Source organism: Uloborus diversus, chromosome 3 (genome assembly GCF_026930045.1).
Source record: "Uloborus diversus isolate 005 chromosome 3, Udiv.v.3.1, whole genome shotgun sequence".
NCBI lineage: Eukaryota > Metazoa > Arthropoda > Arachnida > Araneae > Uloboridae > Uloborus > Uloborus diversus.
In genome coordinates this window covers 188690563-188703184 of record NC_072733.1, presented here as the reverse complement: position 1 = coordinate 188703184, position 12622 = coordinate 188690563, and the positions used below count along the sequence as shown (strand labels likewise).

Here is a 12622-nt window from a genome sequence, read left to right as displayed (position 1 = left end):
CCAGACATGAGGGTTGCGGGGGTGCTCTGTACCCCACTGGTTATTGGTGTTCAAAGTAAGATCAATACTAAAATTTTAAACCAAAGAATTAGTGAAGTAGTTGTTTAAAAAATCCAGGAAGAAGAATTGTTTTTGATGATTGTTTAAGGTATTTTAGGGAGCAATACCCCCATGAGTCTCCCTAATTGCTACAGATGTTCATGTCTTTTAACTCTCACTTATCGAGCTCCTCAAAAAAAGTTAACGATGAAGAAATTCTACATTCCATTCTTAATAAAAATATGACTTTCCATTCTTCGCAATTTTTATTAAAGGTGCACTGCTGGCTAATACTTGTTTGATAGAACAGTATGTGAGTACTACTTCATTTCAGAACATTCAGTTCCTCCAAAATCTGCTTTAACTTTCCATTTCAACTTAATTAACAGTAGATAACCACTTAAATAATTCAGTGAAAAATGCGTTAGATGAAAACATGATACAAATAGCAAGAATTTCCAACATCTGGTGGAAAATGTATAACGCCATTAAATCTGATGAAGAATGATTGACATTACATCATATTTGCACTCTGTTATTCTTCTATTTTATTATGTATACAATATGTTAGCCTATCACCGTTGTGACACACAGCAGCTGTCTTTTTAGCCATAATTTAATTTTTCAACTCGCTCAATTTAAAAAAAGGCTCCTTAAAATGCCAAAACATGTACCTGCAACTCTTAGTCTATTTTTGCATTTTTAATATTGTTATTGTGTTTCCCACTTATCGCACAAGTGTAAGCATTTTATTTATAACTCAATGATTTTTGTTTTTCCTAATTTAGTTTCATTAGGAGTAAAAGCTAAAGTGAATATTTTCCAAAAAACTTCTAGTTACCCAAAAAACGTGAATTTTCACCATAACGTTTAAATTAAGGTTTATTTTGAATCAATAACTCATGTGTTTTTCTTCTTCTTATTACTATTGTTGCTATTTTTATTATTTTAGATTGCAACTTATGGTTATTATGTAAAAATTTTTAGGTGTCTCCAATTTTGAGCACTGAAATTCACAATGTCAAATCAGGTCGTCACTTAGCAGCAAAGCTTGGTGTTCTTGTTCAACAACATTATAATTTAGCTTCAACAACTGTTACTGGAATACCTATGAAAGTAAGAAACATACTATCCTTATTTATTCAGCTTTAATTGTGGCTTCTGTAATTTCTTGCCTTTGATTTTGAATACAGAGGTCTGTCCATGATTGTTCTCAATGTTTCTTTTTTGTGAAAAAAACAAATAATTTTGACAAACAAAATTTCAAAATTTATACTTATAGTAATGTATTTGGTTGGGGTCATGGCAAACATAGCACCATTGAAATTTTTAGGTTTGTGTTTCTGCAGTAATTTTTCTTCATTTTTGGAAGAATATTATTATTCTTGAGCAGTTTCATAATATTAAGGGGGGGGGGGGGAGACATCATCGCTCTCTTGGAGAGAGAAACCCCAGATAGATCAATATCTATAAAACCATTGCACATTATGTTAAAGTATACAAGAAATATTAACTGGAAATGTTATATGTCTAGTAGGGTAGAGCTTAATTTTGAAGTATAAAAATATGGTCTTCTCACCTCCTAATTTGGTTCTTTTTTATGGAAAAAAAATCAGCAAACTTTTAGCTGGAACTAACAATATTAGGAGGTAGTTCAACAATGAGAAAGTTTTTAATGCACATATTAATATCTGTAATACATGGGAATTAAATTTAATCATAACATTATAAAAATACATTTATTATTACTACAATAAGTTTTAAGGAATTATGGGTAATTTGGCTTGTTTTTAATTCTTAAGACTAGACTAATTTTTCACATAGTATAATTATTAAGGGAGAAACTAGTTTAGAAATGAATTTTTTCAGCAAGAAAGAAGTTCTCAGAATCTTTTATTAAACTTGATGGATATTTTATTCATCTTTTAAACTACACCTTGTGATTTTTTTCAAATCATTTGCACCAGAAATAGTGAAGTTTGAAGCTGTTATCCGTGGGCAGTTGCCATCTGAGCTTATTGCTGGTGGGCATTACTGAAGCCGCAATTTTTATCTGTAACCATTACAATTTTTCTTTCTTGTAAACATATTTCTTAAGAATAGGAACCTAATTGTGATTAAAAAAGTTGAAAGTTACATGTTTTTGATATGTTTGATTACAATCTCATGTTTCTCTACTTTTTTTTTTTTTTTTTTTTTCACTTTCTTGCATTAAAAACATTTCTTTTTTTAAATTTATAGCATTGTCCCAGAGTTAGGTTCATATAGAGTATAACTGAATAAAGAATATTCACAGATATTTTCAGAAAGATTGGTCAAAAACTCTTTGAGCTTGAATGCCCACCAGTTGTTTGAGCAAAAAAGTTTAGAAAAAAACACGTTTGAAAACAAACTGCTGTGAACGTTTTCGAACCTCCACAGTCATTTAAGTGCTCAGTAGCAACGAAACTAATCAGGATTTTTCACTAAAATTTTGCCAACATATTCATAACCAGCTTTACTACCATTTTATGACATTAAAAAAAAGAAAACAAAAAGTGGATTTTTGGACCTGTCTAAACTGGTTTCCCCCTTAATCTGTATCAGTAAAGATCCCTTAACTGTTCCAAAATTTTAGAAATTTTTTTAAATTGTAACTGTGTTGTCCATTTACCAAATTGCTGGGAAAGGAATTTCTTGACTTTAGATACTTCCTAAGATTCCATATCTTTAACAGATAAAGCTCAGGCTGCGGCTGTCTTTGCAGCCATTAACAACTATGGCAATGTGGATATGACAGTATTTGCAATATGCTTTGATAACACCAGTTTAAACCCTGGTCCAATGAGCTAAATAAAGAAACTTTTGAAGACTGCTGTTCAAAAGTTTTCAAAAATATTGAGATTGTATTGGTAAGTGAAATGTAAACCAGAAACTGCATTGAAGGTTATTGCAATGTTAGTAGAAGATGTACCGATAGAAACAATCAACTAAGCAAACAAATCCCTAGTACAAAAAAAACCAAAGATAAGAGGAGATTGTAATAAATTTCTGGAACTCATGATCATCCTTTTTTTTTTGCTTGTACCTGTAAGAAGAGAGAGATAGTTGTACAATTTTCTCGAGATCTGGGCTTCCAAAGCTGAATTTAAATTGATTTCAAAAAGAGAAGGACTATGGGATATGTAACTTTTCATAGTTTGAACAAATTTGAAAGCCTCGAAGTCTGCACTGCAAGCTTCCAGGGGGACTCGCAACTTTCTGAACCGCAATTTGAATATTCATCAATAATTTTGCATTTCAGAATCAAAATCATGTACATTTTTTTTTTAACTCTTGCAATATGTATCAGGACTTGTTTGTTTAGCTTCCTTTTATAACTTATTTTATCAACCAAAAGACTAATGATGTTGGTGACTGCTATGCGAAATCTAAATCCTGCTATAAAAGTAGAAATGACTCTGAGAAAATCAGTTATATATTCATTGAAAATGAAATCTTATAAAAAAAAAATTTCAGATTTAGAATTTACAGTTGAATAGCAAAGTAATGAGTGGCTTTAAACCAGTGGTGCCCATCAGAGGCGTGCACAGGGGGGGGGGGGAGAACGGACACCTGTTGGCCCGAGCCTGAAGGGGGCCCAATATTTTTAAAACTAGGGATGAAGTATAGGGGTAGACAATGTAGAGGGGGGCCCGGAAAAGTCATTTGTTACGAGCCCCAAACTTCCTTTGCACGCCCCTGGTGCCCAACTTTTTTCTACACATGGGCCGCACCTCATATTAAAATGCTTCTTGTGGGCCAAAATAGTACAGAAATTCAAAATATTTAAAAACTTTCTAAATAACATGGGAATGGAAAAGAAAATTAAAAGCCAGTAATTGTTGTCATCAGTACTATGCTTCTTTTACTAAATACATTTGTTTTTCCAAAACCAATTTCAGAATATTCTGCACCAAATTTGTAACATTGTCATTAATTGCTTTTCAATTTGCTACATTAAGCAAAACAAGAGGCCACAAGGATCAGCTTGGTGGACCGGATGAGGTCCACGGACCGTAGGTTGGGCACCACTGCTTTAAACAGATTACGCATATAATTGAAGTCCTACAATAGTTAATGATCATACCAAATGGGAAATTTCTCTGATGGAAGATAGCGGGTTAATCCACAGTGAAAAGCAACAGCAATTCCTGATATAAGCTATTAAAAGTCAAATTACTCTGCTAGCAGAGAGAAAATTCTTAGTTTTTGCAATGATGATACAGCATTAATTTCAAAAGAGAGTCAATTTGTACAATATTGTTAAACACTTTAATGATAACTTTGAACGCATTTGTTAAGTTTCAAAAAATTATAATTTTTTCTGTATTTTCTAAACTTTGAGGCCTTTGAGGTGCCTTCAAATATTTAGTACATTGTTCAAACTTCTCATGTATCATTTTTATAGTAAATGGAACCAATAAAGCTGTGAGACATACAAAAATAAAAAAAAAATTCCTTTTTTCCAAGCTTTTAAGCTTTACCATAATATCTAGTAAAAACTTATAATAATTGAAACCAAAATAAAACTTAAGCAGTTAGTTGTTCAGTATTGAACTTTTATTAAAATGGCACTCTTAAAAATATGCGGAATTTTGTTTCAAACTTTTACATTTTGTGTGTTTAATATGAATAAAAAGGCATTTTAGTCGTTTACTTGCTAACAAAACATAGTAAACATCAAAAATAAGACAGACCCAATTCCCTTAATGGATGCAAAGAGATTGGAATTTTCAAAGTGAAGGCATGAAAAATAAAAATTATTAATTTAGAATTGAGCTTTGAAAAAACATATTTATATACATACGGATTTAATTAAAACAAAAATAAAACTAAACCATTGATTCACTGTGTAAATTTTTGACACTCATAAAAGAACATAGAAATTGTTTTTCTTCTCTTCACAGTTGTCCTTTTTTTTTTCTGTGAGCTGTCACATCCATGGTGGAATTTTCTATTGAGTGATAGAGCACCTTTAATCAGGAATCTGCTTGATTTTATTTTGAAAAAATGCTTGGAAAGCAAAAAAGAAAAATTAATATAAAAAAGCAAAAGTATTGAATAGACTCAAAGAAGTTAAAATAATGAGAAGTAGAATTTGGTGTTGGAAAATTGATACTAAAGAACTTCAAAAGAATGAAAATTCCAGTACAAAATTTGTAACTGCACTAGAAAGTGCATGAGAGAATATGGGACAGATATCTATGTAAAGATCCTTTGGCAGTAAAGTTGCTGGGATAATGTGAAATAAAAGGCCATGTTTAAAGTAGGTAGATGTATCAAGATATGGAGGAGGTAGTAAAATTGCACAGTTTGATAAAAATAAAGCCTTGAAAATCAGCAGATTAAACAGGATGCTTATTAATACTGGAAAGGTACTGAATGTTCTTTTAATTACTGGAAAACTGGAAAAATATTCTTATCTGTCCTTTTTTGACATATGACTTGGAGTCTGGCCATGAGAAAGAGTATCTTTGCGCACAGAATCCTAAGAAGTATCATTTGGCGTAATCCAGGAAAACGGGAGTCTGGCGTAGATGACTCAATAATGCAGTGTTCAAATTCTGTAAGCATCCAGATGTTGTCCACAGTGTAAAGATCCGCCCTCTAAATTATGTTGACTAGGTTATCCACATTGACAATATGAGCATTCTGAAGAAAAAATTTTTGGCCCAACCTTATTATTCTTGAAGACATGAAAGACCAAAGCTGTGATGGTAGATGATGCTGTGGAAGAGGATAATATTGTTCTTCTTGTTATGAATTAGAAAAGCTTAGCTACAAAGGAGGCAACTAGTGCAGAAGGCCTTGACCCATCTTGTTCTGTTGCATCACAGATAAAAATGAAGATGACTGGAGAAACATAAAATCTTTGAATGAAATATGTATCATTGACGTGGACTGAAGGATAAAATATTCTCTAGTGGATTATGATCTGGACTGTAAACAGTATTTTTGTTTTTCAGATGGAGATGTTTTTAGCTTTTCTTTTACATTGAAAATTTATTTTTAACTTTCAAATATCCTCATTAGTGTAACTTTTTTTAAAAACTCGTTACAGGAAGAGCAAAATGCTAGTTCTTCTGCTAATTATGATGTGGAATTATTACATCCAGCTGCAGCACATGCCGAAATTTTTAAAACTGGTGAGACTAATATGTGTGTGTATATATACATATATGCAGTGAAATATAGTTAACATGAATTGATGTACTGATTGAGATTGCTTATTGTGCCACTTGATACATACTTTTTGCTGTGAAACTCCTTTTACCAAGGAAAAGTATTTCAGTATCCTCAGTTTCATGTTAAACATTTTTCACTGTATATGTGTGTATAACAATTTCTATGTATTTTTTATGTGGGCACCTATATTTGTTTATATAATTCACTTTTATTTATTTTATTGCAGGTGTTGTAAATGCAGAAGGTGTCCACATTACTGCTGTTAAAGAAGGGCAGATTTATGAGACTGTAACTTTAAAATGGTGTACTCCTCGATCTAGCTCTGTTGGTAAGCTGTGATGATTTAGCTCTATGTAAAATAGTAATAAAATACAGAATTGTGTTGACTGCTCTAAAGTTCTTTTTTAAGAATCTTTAAACAATTGTCTTGAGATTTCTCATACTTAATGTCTTTTCAACCGTGTTTCAATCCATTTTCGTTTTGTAAATACCAGTTTGCAATTTTTAATGAACTTGAAGATTCCTAATTTTGGTATCCAAAATATGTACATTATCTTACTATATTTGAGAAAATGCCATGGAATTTACTTTCGTTTACTAATGCCAAAACTGTTGTTGATACTAATATTATGCAGGGCTGAGTAGAGATAGCAGCTTATGTAGAGTTGCAGCAAAGGTACTCTTACTACATGAACAATTTGTGATGCCCACACATCTTAAACTTCAGTTGTATGCTCTCCAATTTTCATGTCTATTTTTGATTGTCTTGAGAATTTAAATTTTTGGTTAATAACCAGTGGCCAGTAAGAGGTTTTTAATGTTGTAGTGACTTTTTAAACTACTAAATAGCACTGTTTTCATCCAACTTCTCAAAGCATTCAGGTATCAATTAACCATAGTAGAGGAAGACAACGACAGAACTGATTCTGCTGTTTTAGCCTGGCCCTTCAATTTATTTTATTGAGCATATTTTTTATAACAATTAGTAAATTTTGTGACACTACACTGAAAGGTAGAAGGTATGAAAAATATTGTTACATAAGACCTGTTGTACGCTTTGTACATCTGTATCTTTACATAAAATGTGGAAAAACAGAAGCATTCTAAATGTTTGAAGTGAAAATTTATTAGTAAAATGCATTTTGTAATTCTATGTATAAATAGTGAAAGACATTTTCCAGCTCAGATAGGTCATCTGAGCGGAAAGATTTTCACGTTGTTAGTCCATCTTGCCTCTGAACATTTATAATGTGGCCCTTGATTTAAAAAGGTTGAGGTCCCTGACCTAGAATACTGAAAGATACAGTCAACTCTCAATAACTCAAAGTTCCAAGGGACTGGCCAAAACCTTCGAATAATTGTTAGTTCGAGTTATCCGAAATTCCTTTCATAGCCATCTGAAGAAAAAATTTTATTTTCTTTTTCAGGAATAGTGCATAATGGATTGACCACCTATAGTTTGAATTAAATTAATTATCATTACTAAGTAAAAAAAATCTTAACAGAGAAAAAATTTTCGTCAGATACTTCGAAATAGGAAGTTGTACTTTACTGCTTACATTTTTTATCGCATCTTAAAAATGTCATTAAATTTGCTTGTTGTAGGCCCCAATTCGTATTGCTTCTGAACGTCTTTTTGCCCTAAAAGCAGATTACTTAAGTTGTCCAGAAAATAAAAGTAGTTTTTCAATTCTTGCTGAAATGTAAAGTGTCTCAAAGATTAGCCAGCAATAAAATTTTAGGTTGTCTACAGCCATGGCAAAAAGTTGCCAATCAGCTACTTGTCACCTGATCTTGCAACACTGTGGGTATTAAAGAGCACTATTGTAATTAAATTATCTTTCTCACACAAGCTGGTAAGTAAAGCTGAAAGTAAAAGGGGGGGGATATTTATTTTTATCGTAAAATGGGAGGAAAAATCTCATTAAAACTTTGACTAATAAGGAGTACGTTTGAGATATGGAGACAACTCTGTATTGAAAACACTAAATTATTTCGGGAGGGAATGAAAACTTTGAAATAAAGGAATATTTGAGTTAAGTTATCGAGAGTCGACTGTATTTCTAATATTTAAAAATATTTCAAAAATCAGTTTTTGTGCACCTGAGTCGTAAACTAGTTTAAATATTTCAGAGACTGATTGTGCATAGGTAGAAAAAAAAATATTTTTCCATTTTTACCCCCTTAAGATTTATTGATCCCAATGGAATAAGTACACAACCTAAAACCAGAGGTAAATGCAACCATTTCTTAGCTCTTCGTTTAAAACAAAGAAATTAATAAAATATGAAATGAAAGCAATCAAAAATATTTTTAATTGCAGATATTTTTCCAGTAGCAAATTCGGTCTTCATTAAATCCTTCATAGTCGATGGTGATTTCTTTATTTTCAAGTCACTGTATTTTACAAAGAATAAAATTCTCAGATTGCATGCATTATGTGTAGAAATCTTACCTTGCTACGTTTTATGCAAATGGTGTTTCCCTTTTATCAAAAAATAGTGATTATTGTAAATTTTCTAGTTTTAAATAGTTATAGTTCAGAAACAAAGTGAAAAAAACAATAGTATTGATTTTGAAAAACATATTTTTAAGTTGCCATAGCATCTAGATATAAAATACTCTTCCTTTTTGTAAGATAGTTCTTTTTTGAAAAAGTTGCATTCTTTTTAATATTTCACCTTGTTTTAAAAACCACTCGGAGTTTTTTACTACTGATAAAAACCATAGGTTTACATAACTTACATAAAAAAACTTTTTGAGATTTCAGGAATTTTCAAGTTGTTTGCTCCTTGCTATTAGTTTAAGAAATACATGGTATGTATGTGCAATATACCGACAGCCCAGTTATCCCATCCAGAGATTACAGTTTTGTCTTTGTTATGGACTCATTAGTTTGGAATAGGGAATAACCAAGCTGGAGGCAGATGTCACTTCAGTGAAGCTGAGGGTGCCTCTGGATGAGATAACTGGGCTGTCAGTATATTGCATGTAGTTCTGCTTTAGCATAGGAAATGGTAATGGACTGCTTAATACTCAGGCTTTGCCTTCAATTTTCAAGTTGAATCATACCACGTCTGCAGTCTCTCGCTGGTGAGATAAATTTACTTTATCTACCAGTTTCTTGGTTCTCTCAGCTTCACTGAGATGACATCTGCCTCCAGCTTGATTATTTCCTATTCCTGACTGACTAGTCCATAACGAGGAAGAAACTGCAATCTGGATAGGATAACCGGACTGTCGGTATATTGCATGTAGTTCTGCCTTAGCCCTTACGTAGGGACGGTAACTTACTGCTTAATACATGGCATTTAGTAAACTGTTGATTTTTGTAGAAACGGGCTAACTCAGAGCTTTTGTTTCACAATAACTTTAGAAAATAAAGTAAAATTTGTTTGAGCAAACTGCTTTTATCTACAGTAAATTCCTGATTATCAGCTGAATAGGGCGGCACGATTGTAGCGGATAAGCAAAATCTCGGATAACCTGCCAAATGGGTTAAAAAAAATGGTGTAATGGGTAAATGGTGTATGCAGTAGCTTAAAAATTTCAATAATCCTCGCATACAGTTAATTATAGCTAAAACGATAACATTGTTTGTAAGAAATATTAATAAATACTAAACAAGTATTGATCCTTATTGCTTACGGATTTTACATACGTGAGCAATTGGTGCAAACAGATCTACTGAAACAAATCAAGCTTGGTTACACCAAAACCACATTGAGGATGGGAGGGGAATTTTAGGGAGCAAGACTGGTCCAGTCCCTCGTTTACGCACGTAAGTAGTGTAGTACATCTAAAAATCAGTGAGTAATGTGATCTGTGTGTGAAAGTCAGTAAATAATGTAAATCTAAAGCAATAAGTAGTGTACATTTAAGAATCAGGTCTCAACTAGTTGGATTTTGGTCACTGTAGGAGGTTTAATGCCATTGAAAGGGAGAGGGAAGAAAGAATTAGGCATGTCTAAAAATAGATTTTGCACTTGTTAGGCTAAAATGTGCTCAATTATCTACATTCAATAAATCATCAATGCCGAAAATTTGTTTTTCTTTTGGAAGCGTGAAAGACTGTAGATAATCCAACTGTAGATAAGCCGTCAGCAGTTAACCGGGAATCGGACCCAAAATTAATTTGTTATGAGTATAGCGTTTATCACTATTAAGACTCGAAACTGCTATTTGCCTTTTGGAAGAATTTAGCATTTTTTGTGTTGTTTCTTAAAGCTATTTGTGGTTAAACTTTGAATAAACTTAAAGATTTGTTCTATGTTATTTATTTTTCATTATGTGTATGTATTTTATTTTTATAAGCTTAAAAAAATAATTTCATGTTGATTTCACATTAAATTATAAATCATATTTAATAAAACTTTGGGACATTGAGAAAAAACAGAAAAATAATTATTTCTAATGATTCCAAAGTTTGTGATTTTGAAAATTATTCTTTTATAAACTAATACAAGAACTCTTCTTATAATAGCAGCTTAATACATGGCTGTCAAGTAAAAATTATATTACTGTAATTACATGAAATTAGCCTAAAATAGCCAACTTGTGTGAACTGAATCACATTCCTTAGTGTAAATAACTAAATATTTAAAACATATTCCATGTATTTATGTATATGCAAGATTTCTTTTGTGACTGCATGAAAATTAGTTTAATACTGCTCTAATTTGTATTTCTGACTTCTTTAATCGAAAACTAAAAATTATTTTTTATTATTTATGCTGTTCCCTTCCTTTATATCTTCAAATTTAGCCATAAGTTGTGAGAGAACAACATTGGGAAAATCAAATTGCAAAAAATTGTATTACATAATGTATTTCAGAATTACAAAGAGCACCTTTTTCAAAGTGGTAGTCACAATATGTTTCTGAATAGAGGTAAATATTTACTTCTTAAATGGTCTTATTTTAGAAAAAAAGAAAAGAATTTGTTATATTATATGTTCTGGACTGTTTTTAAAGTTGTATTTGGTTTCTTTGTTTAATTTTGTCATTTTTTTTTCACTATATTTGAGTAAAAAACAGATGCATGATTTGAAAATTTATGTATAGCTCTATGAATGTAAAAATTGCCGAACAGTGGGGTTTGGTTGAATACTGAAACAGAAATGGGAATATATATATATATATATATATTGAAAAAAAAAAGTTTTTCGTCAAATACCTGAAAAAAGCTTAGGTTTTTTCCAACCTTGAACTATCTCTTTTCTCTAAAAATGAGGTGCAGTCAACCCTCATTATCATGGTTAATCTGTTTCAAGCTCTTGCTTAGTGGTATTTCTGGACAAAATTGAATATTTTCCTAGTTACTGAATAGAAAACTTATTTATAGCTTATTAAAAATAATTAATTCCTTCTGGACATAAAATACCCTTTAGTCACCATTATACTCATACTATCCAATTTATTATGCAACATATATGAAAACTGGACATATTAGATGTCATGAAGTTTACATTACTATTATTGTGCATTAAACTACACACAGTACCCCTAACCTATAAAAAATAATACAACTTGTTGAATTATGAAATAAGTAACTATCTCCTCCACTGCGCCTCTGCATTCTTTCCTATTTTTAAGTAATGCTCAGTTTGATTAATTTGCATGGGAGGTCACTGGAGCCGAGCTCCTGTATTTCTTTTCAATTTTAAGTAAATTTCTACATGTTAGATGAAATTCAGGATAATTAAATATTAAAATGCTTTTGGGCTCCTACACTTGGATTAAAAACTAAACACTGCTTACTTTTTGCCCCCATTATGTTTTAATTTCATTATACTTCCCTGAGAGTTAATTCAAAATGGCAAAAAATTGAAGTTTTCATATTACAGTACAAATGCAGACCAAAAGTCCTTAGTGTTTTCGATTCTCTGTCATTTATTAAAGTTTTCTCTTAAATGTAATGCATATTTTTTACATGTTGCAGCATTTACAGAGTGCAATGATTGATAAAGTAAAAACCCTCAACTGCGGACACCTCTCTTATGCGAACAATTTTTAATTTCCTGATTGCAAGGCAAATAACATTATTAAACCCCTGTAATGCGGACACCCCTCTATTAGGGACAAACAAATTTGTCCCATTAGTGTCTGTTAGCTATGTATTTCTAGTTAAGTCATTAAAATCTGCTTTTTTGTCACACATGTTTTTGAAACTTGTATTATTTTGCTTCTCCTTTTTCCCTGATATTTATAAATTAATTTTTTAGAACTGCAAAACTGTACATCTTCTTTCCGCATCACTCCAGTTGATGTGAATAACAGGCCTTCATCGTGCCTAACAAATTTTCTGCTTAATGGTATGATTTTAATTGATGCTCTTTAACAAAATTGTTATTGATATATTGTTTTTGAAAACTGAT

The 12622-nt window shown here is 31.5% G+C and overlaps 1 protein-coding gene across 1 annotated transcript in view; it reads left to right on the top strand.

Moving 5' to 3' along the window:
- Positions 1 to 12622, top strand: part of LOC129218630 (integrator complex subunit 13-like) — a 50987-nt gene that overhangs the window by 19103 nt on the left and 19262 nt on the right. The window contains exons 6-9 of the mRNA XM_054852949.1: positions 1027 to 1155; positions 6122 to 6206; positions 6473 to 6574; positions 12470 to 12559. Coding sequence (XP_054708924.1) covers positions 1027 to 1155; positions 6122 to 6206; positions 6473 to 6574; positions 12470 to 12559 — 406 coding nt within the window. The remainder of the gene's footprint in view (positions 1 to 1026; positions 1156 to 6121; positions 6207 to 6472; positions 6575 to 12469; positions 12560 to 12622) is intronic.